Source organism: Musca vetustissima, unplaced genomic scaffold, assembly GCF_032173495.1.
Source record: "Musca vetustissima isolate MV318-11 ecotype Yass unplaced genomic scaffold, APGP_CSIRO_Mvet_v1 utg1786, whole genome shotgun sequence".
NCBI lineage: Eukaryota > Metazoa > Arthropoda > Insecta > Diptera > Muscidae > Musca > Musca vetustissima.
The window spans coordinates 89,087-104,655 of NW_026873028.1; the positions used below are offsets into that span (position 1 = coordinate 89,087).

General features: G+C 38.4%; 1 protein-coding gene across 1 annotated transcript; it reads right to left on the reverse strand.

Annotated features, from left to right (window-relative positions):
- Window positions 1-1,148: 1,148 nt before the first annotated feature.
- Window positions 1,149-11,951, reverse strand: LOC133322181 (myosin-7). Its single transcript, XM_061531228.1, has 17 exons — window positions 11,748-11,951; window positions 11,611-11,678; window positions 9,905-10,104; window positions 9,642-9,835; window positions 9,427-9,569; window positions 8,480-9,339; window positions 8,206-8,418; window positions 6,651-6,741; window positions 5,247-6,086; window positions 4,185-4,318; window positions 3,352-4,118; window positions 3,184-3,286; window positions 2,951-3,121; window positions 1,939-2,889; window positions 1,654-1,881; window positions 1,352-1,591; window positions 1,149-1,220 (listed from the first exon to the last, which is right to left on the reverse strand). Exons 1-17 carry the CDS (start codon window positions 11,927-11,929, stop codon window positions 1,164-1,166), a joined length of 5,442 nt encoding a protein of 1,813 aa, XP_061387212.1. The 5' UTR covers window positions 11,930-11,951; the 3' UTR covers window positions 1,149-1,163.
- Between the last annotated feature and the right edge of the window lie 3,618 nt (window positions 11,952-15,569).

Consider the following 15,569-nt stretch of genomic DNA (forward strand, 5'->3'; position numbering starts at 1 on the left):
ATACATTCCGTTTATATAAAATACGAAGATTCACATTTTGTATTTCTATATCAAATAGTAAGACACATAGCATAGTTCGGTATTGAAGACCTATGAACATAGTCTGTTACAGGATCAAACATTTCGTGATATTAACTCTGACTTTTTGAAATTTCGGCTCATGGGATAATTATACAAGGTAGTCTCATGGAGACATATATTTCCAATTTTATCATAATTTTACTTTCGACAACATTAATCTTTTAAAATTTAAATGAAATTATCTCCATCGAAAATGACGTACGCAGTGACAAATATTGTCCAGTCATTTTGCGTTTATAAATATTTTAAATATTTTTCATGCCTCTAAACCCTATAATTATTGTAGCACACATATTTACATCTTGAAAACAATTTGCATCTCTAGAAAATATATAAATTTTTAATTTGCTGAGAATATGCCAATTATGGGTTGGGCATACTTCAATAATTTTACTCTATCATATCCCAAATTAAAGCTTCCATGTTTGGCCTTCGTTGTGAAGAACACCATTCCTGTTTTTATGGATTATTCCTAGGTCACTACTTACGGACATAGAGCTAGTTACTCTGTTCTTGCCGTCAATCAATATTTGCGTACACTGCGATTTTTAGTGTTCCGACTGCGGTACCCAACATTTTTTTAGCGTATCAAGATGTGAAAAATCTACGATTATCGTTGTGCTCCGGTACAGTAACACTAACATATTTTTAATGTGTGTGTTCCCGAATACCAACGCTGAAAAGTTATTAGTGTTTTTGTGTTCCTGTTACGGTACACTAAATTAGAGTATCATTTCTTTTTCGAACCCTGCAGCGCACTGGTTAAAATCGGTATAATTACAACGTCATGTCCGAGAATTATTTATGAATATTACCCCAAATTTCAAATCGGATAAAGAACAAAACTCTTTGGTAAGTATAGACACGACATAGCTTCGGTAGTTTTGTAATACAAAAGCAAGGCATTCATGTAACAGTATATCTGTACGTATGTACGGTGTATAATTTATTCAATAAAAATTTCTAAATTGTTATGGTATGTGAAAAATGTAATGAAAACAAAATAATAAAATAATTGAAAAATAATAACAATAGACTATAAATGATTAATATATTGATCGATTGATGGATTGATTTAATCATCATTTTGCCGTCTTGCGCTTTGTGAGTGGAGTAGTTGGCGTTGGTGGTTTAGCAATCTGCAAAGAAAGTTTAGACGAGATGGGTCATAAATATATTGCCGCCAATTTCATATCCTTCAAAATTGAAAGTTTCATAAGATTTCACATGGAAGTTATAACTACATCTTTTATTTGTTACCCCTACTTACCGATCGAATGGGCTTTGGTGTCACTGCATTGGCCGGTGGTGGATCACGGGGCTGTGGACCATCCTCATCGCCCACCACCGTCACAGCCACTGGTCTCTGTTCACTGGACATGCGTTCTGTACTGCCGCTACGTGATGTCGATCCCGATCTTTTGAACATGCCGGAGAGGCGACCCCGCAAATCTTTCTTGCTCGCTCTCATATCGCTGGCAACACTTATGTCTGAGTCTGATCCTTGAATCTAATATGAAAACGCATTACCACCGGTTGAACAAAATTGTGTGTGCGTGCGCAAATACCTACCGATATTTCACTCTCGGAATTACGACCACTCTTCGTGAGACTTCTCAGTTTCCCCATAAGACTTTTCTTCTTCTTGCGGGGTCCTCTGGGTATGTCACTCTGTGTCGAACCACCGGATAGACGTGAGTCCAAACGCGAATCATAACTAGAGTCACGCACCAAGCCACCCAACTCGGAATCAATGGACTGCATTGAGGAAACACTGCCATCATCTTGACGCCATATATTCTAAAGGGAAACAAACATATGGCAATGAAAATAGTTGGGGAATTTTGCAAAAATTACCTGGTCCCTTTGAATTGAGTGATCCAGTGAAAGACTCTTTCTAATTAAACTGCCGTTGTGGCCCGACCGTGACACTTTGGAACCATTTCTGCTGGTACTTGCTGCACTGGCCACAGAACTTTGACTGCCGTGTGGGTCATTTTCTTGTGAGGCGGCACGCCTCAAATTGCTGCGCCTCACTCGGTAGCGCTCGTGTTCCTCCTCGCTGATACGTTGGAATTTGCGTACCTCTTCGGAGGCTTCGGCTAGACGAGCCAGTACAGCAGATATGTTGGAAGTGTTCATGGATGGCGATGGACTGCGATTTCTCCTGGCTGCCGTCGGCTCGGGTCTCAGATCGTTTGGCGTCGTTCCCATTCGACTACCCGCCAATTCGGGAGCTACCTTCACCAGCTCGTCGACTGTTTGGAGGAGAGCTCCCAGTTTGCGTTCTCCTCCCTCTTGTTCCATGCGCCGCTTTATTAACTCCTTTTCGTAGCGTTCCCGTTCTCTTCTAAGCTTCTCGTTTGACGTCCTCAATTTTGCATGAACATCACGCAATTCCAGGAGGTCGCATTGTAGTTCAGCAATCTTACGGCGTCCCTCCTCCATTTCTTCTTCAGTGGTTCGTTTCAGTTGTTCAAGGCGTCGCTTGGATTCCAAACGTTCCTTGTCACGTTCACGTTCCACTTCAAACAGGGTTTGACGCAAGTCCCGAGCTAACGTCGACGTCTCTTGCAGTAGTCGTTGCTGATCTTCGCGCTCCTTTTGCCACGACAATTCAAGCTTGGTCTTCATGCCAGGGATCTTTGTGCGGCCTGAGCCAATGACTCGTTCCTCTTCGAATTCATTCAGCTTCGATTGCATTTCAGAAATCTTAATTTCATTGGCACTGCGTTCCGAAACCAATTCAGTCTTAACTTTGCTGACCTCCAAACGAGCCTCTACAAGTTGATCTTCCAGGCAACCAATCTGAAACATATGTTTCAATTACAACTATCGGAATGCAATGAGCTGCAGACACCGTACTCACCTGTTGTTCCAAGTAAGCAATTTTACTCTTATCGTCTTCGTCGCTGCTGTGCATTGATCCGCGGCTTTGTCGACCGGCATTATTGGCCTTAAGATCTCCAATTTTCTTTTGGGCAGACTCCAACATCTGCTTGAATGCATCGCGATCCTTCTTGAATCGTTCACATTGGCGCTGTAATATGCAAATGTGCTTAACGGATATTCTGATGCCACAAACAACGTGTGTTGACTCACCTGCATTGAAGTCAATTCGGCACTAAGCGTCTTCACCTGTTGCTCATAGCGCAGTCGGGTCGATGCTACCTCCGATTTCAATTGCAGTTCCGCACTCTCTAGCCTAACGAACAAGAACATGTTCTCAGTATGACACACTTGCACAAATATTTCCGATGATTAACTTACTTTTTGTTAAGGGCCTTTATTTCGTTTTCCAAATCGGCACTGTGGCCATTGAGTGACGACTTGGCTTGCTCTATGCGAGTAAAGTCACTCAGTTTACGGTTCAGCTCGTCGTTATCTTTGCGAAGCTGGAATACGAGGTCGATGTTCATTTCGTTCTCCCTTTTCAGGCGCTCATACTCGTGCGACTTCTCATCCAACTTATTCTGCAACATTGTCCTCTCGTATTCCTTGGAATTGTTTTTGAGGGTCTTTGTCTCCAGTTCTTGGATTTTCTTTTGGGCGTCGTTCAATTTTTTGGCCAGTTCCGTTCGGTTTACCCGAATAGACTCCAATTCGGCTATCTTTTGCTTAGTATTATTAAGTTCCGTCTGAAGAGTATTCTTCTCGGTGGTCAATTGGGCGCGCATCAATATCGTCTCCTCGGATAGTTTTTCCCATTGGGCATTTAGATCATTGTAGCGTTTGTTTTCATTGCTCAACGATTCCTGTAGCTCTTCGACTTGTTTCTTCAATTCCTGTACCTGTTTCGAATCCGATTTCGATGATTTAGTCTTCAAGTCCTTGATTTCCTTCTCCAAGGAAAATTTAGTTTTGTCGGCATTTTTACGAGCCTGCAAAAGCTCATTATCCTTCTGCGATAATTTAGCCTCAAGCTTTTCCCGATCTTTTCGTTCTTTTTCACAGTCTTTTTCCAATTTCGAAAGTTTTTCCTTGTCCGCCTTCATTTGCTGTTCCAGGGTGAGTTTGCTAGACTCGGTTTGTTTTACCTGCAAAAAATATGTGTCGTAAAGTCCGATGTAAACGTAATGTGGTGGTGGGGACATACGACATACCAGGTTCTCTTGTTTCTTCAGTTTCTCCTCTAGATCCTTAATCTTCGTACCAGATTGTTTTATTTCATCCTCGGCTTTTTTAATTTGTTTTTCCAGTTCCGAAACCTTTGGTGTAGACGATGTTTTGGTTTTTTCTAAAGCGAATACATAAATGGTATTTTTTAGCTATTATCATTTTGGAAACACTGATTTAAACAGCTCACGCACGCGTCCTGTTTTGTTTCACTGTGAAACATCTCTAGTTTGTCTATAATTTAACCATTAATCGCCGTACAAACGAACAACCCTTGCAAATCATTGAATTTCATTATAAGAATACGTGCTCTGTTATGATAAGAATGGCCGTCAATTACTCAACAACGTAGTAAATTTTGCAGAAGGATTTAGGCTCGAAGCAAATGGAAAGTTGGACGAAGTTTCATTAAATAATCTTCAAACAATCTTCAAAATTATATGCACCATAGTATAGATTCAAATTAAGATTTTTCTGATTTTTTTTTTTAATCTTTCTTATAACTCTTAAATATTCGCCCTTTTTTGTTTTTCGATATCATAAACGAACAATTGTTACCGTGGTAAAAAATTGTACATTCTTGCAGGTTCTGGAACAGATCATTTATTAAAATGCATGTGAAACTAGTCGAAGTATTTTGGGGCGGAATCGATGATGTGAAACCCTACAGAACTACCTCTATTATTTTAATTTTTTTGCAAGTGAAACAACCTTCGCAGAAAGTTCTTCGGGAAATGGATTCCAGTGGGATTTTCATATATGAGTTATTATTAGAATTTTAATAGCCATTCTGCGGTGTGTGTTATCATATCATCGGTTCCATCTGACTTTTGACCTTACATTTTTTACCCTACACAACATTGTGGTGCAGGGTATTATGTTTGTATGCATTTCCATGTAAGATCCAGAAAGAAACAAGATAGAACCATCCTTACTTTTAGGATATACATAGAATCTATATTTCTTGTGCGTCCGAACTTACCTTTTTCTAGTCTAACCAGTATGCGCACAATACACAATAATTTTTTACACTCTCGTATTCTACTTACGTAAATCGCTTTCGACTTGAGTTAATTTCGCTTTGTATTTACTCAACTCGTCCTCCAACGACTTCTTCTCCGATTGCAAGTTCTTTAGACTAAGAGCGCTACTATTCGCAACCAGGGCTCTCAATTCGGTGATTTCGTCATCAAGCTCTTCTACCCATTTCTTCAACTGATTTTTCGGTGTTAATTCCGTAACTCGAATTTCCAGCCTAGGAGGCAGTTTCCCCTCCGCTTCTTGCAGAATACGTTTGAGTTTTGTTTCCAGGCCATTCTTTTGTTCCTCCACAGCGGCAAGAGCTTGCTTAAGTTTTGAAACGTCCCCGCTGTCCGATGAGGACGATTTTTTCGACGACGACAACTGTAGTCGTTTGTTCTCCTTCTGAATACGTTCATTCTCGGCTTCCAGGGCAGTTATTTTCGATCGAAGCACTGTAGCTTCCTGCTCGACCATGTCGAGTTGCCGTTTAAAATTCAAGTTCGCCTGTGACGAAGAAGAAGACTTTAACAGATTATCTTTTTCGGCTATTGTCTTTCGCAGTGTTTCCAATTCTTCATTCAACGCCTTGATTTTCTTTTCCGAAGCATTCGACGACGACAAAAATCCTGTCTTTTTATCTGTGGGCGATGCAGCAAGTTTCTCTTGTAGTTCTCGAACCTGTTTCTTGGCTTCGGTATTCTGCTTCTCCAGATCCTCTACCTTTTGGCGCAGTATTGAGGCCTCCTGCTCATTTAATTCCAATAAAATTCTTAACTCGGCAGGGTCGTCTTCGTCCGATATACCTTCGTCGCGTTCTGCTTGAACCTCAGGTGCCAATCGACGTGGTGTAGGACTGAGCTTACGTGCTATTTGAGATGACAAAATCGAAATGATAGAATTAAAAGGAGAAAAGCGACCAACATAACTCGAAATAGGAAAAACAAGAAAATGCATGCACAAACAAGAAAATAGCTATTACAATATGAATGATCCGCCAAAGTTTAGAGGAAAATGAATTCAATATTCAAAACAACCCAATTCATTGATTGATGAGCAGCTGTAAAAAATGGCAATGTAACATATTTAGTAGGGATGATGATGGTTAGGAAAGCATGTACATCTACGGGAGAAATAAAGAGTGCAGGAAATAAGCAAAGTTACGCTTGGATTAGTAAAAGTAAAAGTCAGCACATTATGAACTGGTCGAGAGAACATCCCTACAACAGCATCAATTTCTACAACGGCATCTGATCAAATGTCAAGCATTCGACAGGTATTGATTGTCCTGATTGGTATTAGTTCCAGTTGCTGATCATATACCCGATGCTGTTGTAAAAACCGATCAATTTCATATCAAATCCTCTCTTTCAGCCAATCAATATCAATTTTGCTATAACAACATTAAAAACACCAACTACAACTTATCATACTTCGAGAACGTGTTGCCATTTTTTTCAACTGCATCATTAGAGAATCATTTTCATCCTCCATGCGGGCAACTTTTTTCCGTAAATTTTCAGCCTGCAAATATTAACAAGAAACGAAACGATATTTTAGCCAAATACAATTAACATGGGCAACAATAGTACATATTTTTTGTGAATATCTCAAATGTTGTTGTAGGTGGGATGGAATAGTGACCGTGAATTTAGATAGTTTAGCTCTATCGACAAATACTTAGATTTCCGGACTAGTAGTTCGATGAATAACATTTTCAATACGATTAGTTGCTAGCTACGAATAAGAAGTCAAGTCAACTCAAATCAACAACGGAACTTGCCACTACAAACGTTCACTATTGACTAAATAACAGATTGATTAGTTGATGTACCTGCCCCGGCGCCGGCTCTTAGGGCATGCGATATCATACTGGGAAAGAGTAATGAAGATGGACCCGCCATGGTAGACACTGTCGTGAGAGTGGCTGCAAATGGAGATCGTTCCCGATCCTGAATATTTTTGAATATGACAGATATATTTGTGGCATCTGTGCTATCGACACCCACTTTCAGTGACGGTTCCTGAGTCTGTGTTTCAGCATCGACCACCTCAGACAACACTGTCGAAGTTACTTCCTCGCAAATTTCTTTTGTCATCTCACAAGTCTGGCAATCTGCATCTGTAGTTTCGATGGCATACGAAATTTGTGACTCCTCATCCTCAAGGCTTACTTTGTAGTCGGTCTGTGTACTGCATTCGCCGGAGTCCACGATGATCGTTTGCGTAAATGTCGTAATTTGTTCAACAACACCCTCCGTTTGAGTTGATCGAGGAAATGTTAAAATGTTTTCAACTAAATCTTGTGTCTGTACGCCTTGGTGGGTTAATGATTTCCTCTGAGTAGCATTAAGTTTTCGTATCTTACCATTATCGAAAAATATCAGGAAAATAAATTAACAATTGTTAAAAAAAAAGTGCACATTGAAATGTATGATCAATTTGTATTTGGACACCAACGACGTTTTATATATATAGTAGGACGCAAAAAATGCATTACCACATTACTAAAAACTTCTTAATATACTCGCCAAAGGGCTTTCATATCCATAAGGAATGTTCCACATCCCCCACCCCAAATTGTTGTGTACAGTATTATATAATAATTATTTTTTAACCATAACAAGCTTGTTAAATGGGAGTTCTCCTTTGACATATTTTCATCTGTCCTGTTTAATTTCGTTAGCTTGGCAACACTCGAAATAGATGGCACTTTTATACCCTCTACAATAAGGCGAACAAAATGTCTTCAATATTGACTCCATCTTTGAAGTTGACCCCATAATAATGTTCTTTACTTATTTTGTACTTTGGACACATTTTCAACTGAATTGGGTCTGATATTGATACTTTGTGCATTTGATTAATAATTTGCCACGAGTTTCAATCAATTTGAAGTATTTTGAATGTCCCCCAGTCAAAATATGTATATGAATCCTGTCCGATAATTCGGTGCTTTTTCGGATTTACCCATATTCAGAAACTTACTTCTTCTTCGGCAAACTTCAGCTGATCCTTAAGATCGGATTCCCTTTCGACTGAGTCTTGTAAATCTCTCATCAATTGTTGGGGATCTTCTTGGGATCCGCCTCTTGTTAGGGACTCTCTGGTGAACCTTGCATCTGCGGATGTTGATTTTCCTAAAACTCCCAACATTGGAGCCTTCTTTTTGCCCGGGTTTCGTAATTCTTCGGCTTCACACTACAAAGCGAAAAATTATATTGAGGCCGCGGATTCGGAACACAATGACCGCAATTCTTACCTGTAATTTCTTAGTCAATTCCTGTGAGAAACGTAATTCGTCTTCCAGCTGCTTTATTCTGGCCTGTAATTCAACATTGCCACTATTTTGACGTTCCAACTCCAGCGATTCAATCTTGCGTTCACACTTTTTCAATTTGAAGCTCAGTATGCGGCAATTTTTCGTCGTCTTTTCGAGATCCTTTTGCAAATTGGTCTTTGCCTTGACATCGTCCTCGCGGAATGTGTCCTGCAGCTCATCCATTTCGGCTTGTAAATTCATTATCTCCTTTTTAGCTTCCTGATTCTCTTCCATCAGCTCTTCGCATATCTGCTCAGCGGCCTGCAGTTTTCGACGCAGCTCATTTTCCACACTCTTCGGATTGTTTTCCAGTTCCTTCATGCGTGTGTTCAGTTTACGTTTCTCATCGTTAACCTTTTCGAGTTGCTCCTTGAGCTCGTTGACTTTTTGTTGGAGAATCAAAGCTTCGGAGGCGGCAGTGCGGTTGGGCGCCATGTCAATTGATGCCAGGCGTCGTAAGAGAATGTCACTTTTTTCCCGTTCGGCCTTTTCGGCTCGCTGTTTCATGACCTCCAATTCTTTGCGTAGATTCTTTAACTCTTCCTGGGTATCGTGCACTTCCGGACTTTCGGTCATCATTGACATGTTGTCGTTGCTGGGCTTTTTGCCTTGGAAATTGTTCTCTTTTATGTTGAGCATAAATGCAACATCCTGGGCCGTTTTCTGACGATCGGCTTCTTTTCTGCGAGCTGCCGATGATAATGATGATGAGGAGGATGACGATGGTGCTGGTGCTGTAGAAGTGGATGTAGACGTTGTAGTAGACGATGTCGATGAAGTTTTCAGTTTTGTTGGAGTAGCTTTGGCAGGTACTGGCGGCAAGGCAGATTTTGTATCCCCAGCGGGAGCCGAAGTTGGTCGTGCCGGAGTCGACGTTGTCGTTGAACTAGATGTGGAGGATAGCTTTTTCGGAGGCAGGGCAGCACTTTTCGTTGCTAATGCATCCTTACTGTTGCTGCCATTTGCCGAAGACAATGATTTTGTTCGTTCTGGCCGGTCGGGTGGTGTTTTACTGTCCCCGTTTTCGTGACTACTATCCCTAATGGATGGATGAATACACATAAATTATAAATGTCAATATTTTTGGAATATAACCACCTACCCTTCGTTCTTTCGCGGTACTGATCGTTCACGACTCGATTCCCTAGAATTCTGACTTCTCTGTTTCTTCAGCAGATTCATTTTTCTTACCCGCTCCGCCAGACTGTCGGTGGATAAAATGATTAAATCGTCTGGAATATTCTTCGAAGATGATGACGGTGTCGAAGTTGAACTTTGTAACAACGAATTTTCCACCTGCAATATCAAACATGTGCGAGTTATCCGAATATTGCTATTGAATCGCGGAATAGGACAGATACTCACCTCCTTAAGATCCAATGTCGTTGTGTGCCGCCTCTGTGGCACCGGCAATTTGATCGTGACGTTGACATCATTGTCATCAGCCGCCGATGTCTTGGTACTGGAACGGGGTGTCGGCCGTGCCTTGTCATCGACCTCGTCTATATCGGGTGTGGAGGCCCATGACTGTGGCCGCTTCTTCAACTCTACATTGAAGTGGACAACTTTTGTTGAGTAAAGATTCGATAAAGATGCATGCATGCGTTGCATAAAACATTACGTTACGTATTCGAGAGAGTGTGCGTGTGTGTGAGTAAATTGCGGTTGGCCATAATGTGCGATTGTGGTATTATTTGTGGTAAATGTTCATATTTGTCATTAGTCACCAATCAAACGATTTTAAAATTATTTTATTACGACATGGCCGAGCCGGCCAAAACATCCATTTAACGAACCAAACGACCGAGTGATGGACGCAAAAAGGACACAAACAAATGTCCGCAGTAGTGATGGTGGCGGCGGGGGCCAATAACACAAATTCCAGTCACATTATTTGTTTGTTTGTTTGTTTTTGTTTTTATGTTTGGCCGAGATGGCACACAAACACACGCCCAATCAACCACATAGCACACAGTGTAAAACATGAAGTTATGGCGCAAAGTAGTAGTGGCGATAGTTATTGCAGTAGTGGTAGTAGTTAAAGAAGTTGCAGTGGTAGTAAAAGTTCAAATATTAATCGTGGTTATGATGATGAGTACAGAGATGACCGCATATCACACAGAAGGCGATAATGCATAGAAATGATACGAGAATAAAATGAGAAAGAATGTCAGTTAATTTGAGAAGTAATTGAACACCGTTGCGTACAATTTCAGAGAAATGTAACACTTTAAATGTTAAATAGATGAGGTAATGTTCACCAAAATCATTGCGACGCTTCAGAAAAAGATTTAGGCAGTGAAATTTACTCGTTTTTTTACAAATTTATAACATTAAAAAAGGTCTTAAAATTGTTGGCAACTGCAAACAAGAAACAGTGCCCAATGGGAAATGCTTTCCAGGTACAAAATAATAGGGATACTTTTTCTTGGGATCTGATTTTCAGTTGCCCAGTACCTTTTGTTATTGGTCAATATTTATATGGACTGATATTTTTCTTATAATTATACAACCAGTAAGGAAAGCGCAAAAGGGCCGGAGTCGACAATATTATACCATACACCACTATGGATATATACAAGAGATGCTGCTAAATTCTTATTGTAAACTACAATAAAATAAGAATAACTATATATGAATCGACTTCAATAAATCCAAGCACATGGTATTCGGCAAAAAAGGTAAAATTTCAATCGGACAAACGTGAGTTGTGTGATGCACAAAATATATGTACATGAGAGCCATATCTAACCCTTAATATCATTCGGATCATAAATGCGACCTGTACAAATGGACAGGCGGGCAAGTTTATATCGTTTCAGATATTTATTGACATATTACATATTCTCTGAAAATGTACCACTGTGCAAAATAGTATTATTTATATAACTACAAACAAGATATTATCCAAAGGAAATACGTGTATTTGTGCCAAATACTACCAAAACAATAAAAAAAATACACATGCTATCAATGTGATAATTGTTGTTAGTAAATTTTGAAAACCAGTTGTATATTATTTGTGTTGCGGTTGTGGGAATATCTCCACACTCGATTCGATTCGACCATACCAATATCATTGTTACTGCCATTTAAGGAGGACAAATTCTGTGTTGATGTCCATGTTCGGGATGATGGCCTTAAGGAGTACAATTAAAAAATTCATTATATAAATATATGATGGGAAATTTAATCGTATATCACTTACCTCGAATTCAGTCCATCGGAGAGATTCGGTGATGATGCAGCAACATCTTCGATCCCTCTTCGTCCACCGTGCTCCTTGTAATCACGAAAACAACGTTTACATCTCGTCGGATACCTGGTCTGTGGATGGAAGCCCAATGGACATAGCTGATCTCCTTTCAGTGATGGATATAAATGATGCATTTAATCAACTGATAGCCCTTCAAACTCATATATGTGTCCTATAATAGAGAGAAAAAAAAGAGAAATGATTTTTGTATTTTTAACAAAACTTGAATTTCAATTGCAATTCGAGAATTTCGGCGCTGTGCTTCAAATTTGCCTTTAAAATATTAAGGAAAGCCGTACCCGTTTTTCGCCATACCATCTTGCGCCCTTTGATTCCAAAAACACAAAACTTGCTCTCATCTGAGAAAATTACTTTTTCCCAATACTCCCTTAATAAAGGCAAAGAAATACACTTTTGTTATACATAAGCGCGGATTTTTCAAAATACTTTTTGATATTTTATTTAATTTTTTTTTGTTTCACGCTGGTATTTTAATAAACATGGCCCCGAATATTACGGACGGACATTAATTTTTTTCTTCAAATGTCGATTTCTTCAAGTAAGATTTTCGAGCCATAAGGCTGTTCGCCGCATTATTCAGAATTTAGTCTTCTAATTCATTCCCCATTTTGCTCGTATTCAGGTATTGGAACAATTATACTTTGAAGAAGATTGGGATGAAATTTATACCAAGCCAAATGTAAATGACCAAGTACTGTTTCTCCATGAAAAATGTTATGCTATTTTCGATGAATGTGTGCCCCTAAAAACATTTTCACCGAAGAATGAAGAGAAATGGTTTAGTAATCATATCAAAGATCTTATATAAAAGAGATTCTAGCTACAAAAGATAGAAAAGATACAAAACACCGGAGCTCCATGAACAATTCAAATCTTTACGACGTGAAGTAACAAGCTGTATACAAAAGGCTAAGTCTACTATAAATAACAATTTTCAACAGCACTAAGCAGCTAATGTAAATAGAAGAAAATACGAGAAATAGGCATTGGGCACAAATCCAGATCCCATTCAAATGATGACATCGATATTGAAGAGCTAAATCTAAAATTAATCGGTCCAAACTTGGCGGTCAATTTTGACAATGTTTATTCACATTTGAATATTGTTCAAAATGAAAATGAGTTCTCTTTTAGATGTGCCGAATACACTGAAGTTCTTTCAACATTCAATGAAATTAAATCAGTCTGGATTTTTAAAGAACCGAAGCTGTGTAACAGCTCTCCTAGACGTCACTGAAGATCTGAGATGTAATCAAGACAGTATGCAAGATTCCTTCCTCGTACTTCTAGATCACTGCAAGGCATTTGATACCGTAAATCCCAACATTCTATTACAGAAACTTCAAAAGTTGTTTAACCTCTCTGCCTCAACCTGCCGTCTTATTAACGCATACTTGAGCAACCGATCACAAGCAGTTTTTCACAACAATATGCTCTCTTCGCAGTTGCCCTTAAAAAACGGCGTTCCCTAAGGATCAGTTTTGGTCCCTCTATTATTTTGCATATGCATCAACGATCTACCGGACTCACTGACACATTGCAAATTGCATATATATGCTGATGATGTTCAATTATATCTAGGATCGCACCCAAGCAATTTTAAATTTACTATAAATATAATTAATGATGATTTGAGGAACATATCTAACTGGACTGAAAACAATAGACTAACACTAAATCCCCTTAAGTCACAATGCATTCACATTGGTAAAAATAAACAACAACCTCAAATAGATTCCTTAAAAAAAATTTTGATTCTACAATTGAATACGTTAGCTTCGCTTCTAACCTAGGCGTGGTATTTAATGAAAAACTATCATGGTTCAATCACATTAACATGACAGCTGGAAAAGTGCATGTAATGCTACGCAACCTCTGGGCAGTTCAAACCTCTACCCCCATGGAAATACGCATGTTACTTGCAAAGTCATACCTTGTTCCGACACTTTTATACGGCTCCGAAGTTTTTTACAATTGTTTTTACAATTTTTCATTCCAACTATTCGTCTTTGGAATTATCTTCCACCGAACATACAAATTATAAGCAACAACCTGCGTTTCAATAATGAATTACAATATTTTGCATAAAATGATTAATATTCATATTTAATTAATATCTTTAATATATTTTTAACCATTATATAACTTTGAAGTATTCAATGTACCACTAACACTACTTTATAAGAATGTTATTATTCTCAATGTGCTAGATTTATAAATAAATAATTTTTTTTTCTGGTTTCCTTTATGTTGTAACGCCTAATTTGTATTATCGTATTTTTTATTTCAAAATAATGTGTACAAAATTTTCCTGCTGGGTCGTCCTACATCAGAATGTCAAAAATGTCATATCGAACTTGACACGAGCATTACGATGCAATCAAATCAGCTGAGTATTGCAGTTACCTTGTATAATTGTACCATGATTGTACCATGAAATGTTTTTATATTTTGTATATAAATATATAGTATTTAAAAAATGGCAAGTACATTTCGCCTTGATCGTACAACGCTCATTTGTTATGGATGGTATGTACTAACACCCATGTTACTCAAATAAATTTTTAAGACGGTATAACATTATTACAATATTATCCGTGGAAGGTAATTAAGCGTGCACGGTTATTTACCTCGCTAGGATAATTATCCGTGGACCCCGGTTAATTACCCAGCAAGGGTAAATATCGGTGGACACTGGTGTTTTGTTTTGTCTTTCTTTTTTGCTTGAGATATTAACTGGAGCTTTAGTTTGATAGACAACGATGTATTTCTGGGAGACATTTCACGAAAACTTTCAAAACAATAGATTTTATGTGCACATGTGTGGCAAGTGCACTAGCAAATGTAAGCAATTTTAAGTAAAGTTGCCAGATTGAAAAATACATCGGATCAATTATCCGTGGAAGGTAATTAAGCGTGGAGGTAATTAAGCGGGGAATATTGTAGTACGATTTAGAACACATGAGTGCGAATTTCCAAAACTACCTACATTGAAATTTGAAATTTCAGGATTCCAGCTCCATCCGTTTCTCCAAATTAAAATTGTACCAAATGTAGTACAGGTTTGTACTTTTCGTATACATCGACCCTACTTCTCAACCCTAACTCGCATTCCAAATTTCAATTTTTTAGCTCTATCAATTCACATGCTACGAAATGGTACCATATTTAGTACATTTTAATATTTTTCGGATACTTATAGTTCAAGTGTTCGAAAAGCCCTTTACTATATCTATTCTACACTCAATCAGTTACCCCCATTTCAAATTTAAGAGTTCTAGCTCTACTAGTTCGCTAAATACAAATGGTACCACATTTAGTACTTTTCGTGCCGTTGTAGTACGAATTTCTAAAAAACTTAGCCGTATCTGACACCGTTGGACAAAGAGTGACACTCACCCCAAATCACTCACTCAATCACTTTACTCTTTTATTAGTGTAGATAAAATATTTAGCCCGTGCTTCCGTAAAGATCCCAAAAAACGGTATTCCTTGTATATTATCCACCGTAGTGGATACCGCATTTTAACATTGTTGTTTTTCGAAATATTTTAGAAATATTCGTTGATTTGTGTAGCATTTACTTTGTACTGGTATACACATGTATAATAAATTATTTTACAGTTTGAAGGAAGAAAGGTCTGCAGTAGCAACGGTACTGGATGATAAAATAACGACAAATAACTGCTAAGCAGAAATTAAATATTAATATTAAACACAATTCTTAAATAAAATGATCAGTATATTACATTT

Excerpts from the sequence above, each read along its gene's own strand:
- LOC133322181 (XM_061531228.1), bottom strand. The coding sequence starts at position 11,929 with ATGCATCATTTATATCCATCACTGAAAGGAGATCAGCTATGTCCATTG. Across the intron at positions 10,105-11,610 it reads TGGCAGTAACAATGATATTG|TTGTCCACTTCAATGTAGAG; the intron begins GTATGGTCGAAT and ends ACTCAACAAAAG. Across the intron at positions 3,122-3,183 it reads CCGAATTGACTTCAATGCAG|CGCCAATGTGAACGATTCAA; the intron begins GTGAGTCAACAC and ends TGCATATTACAG.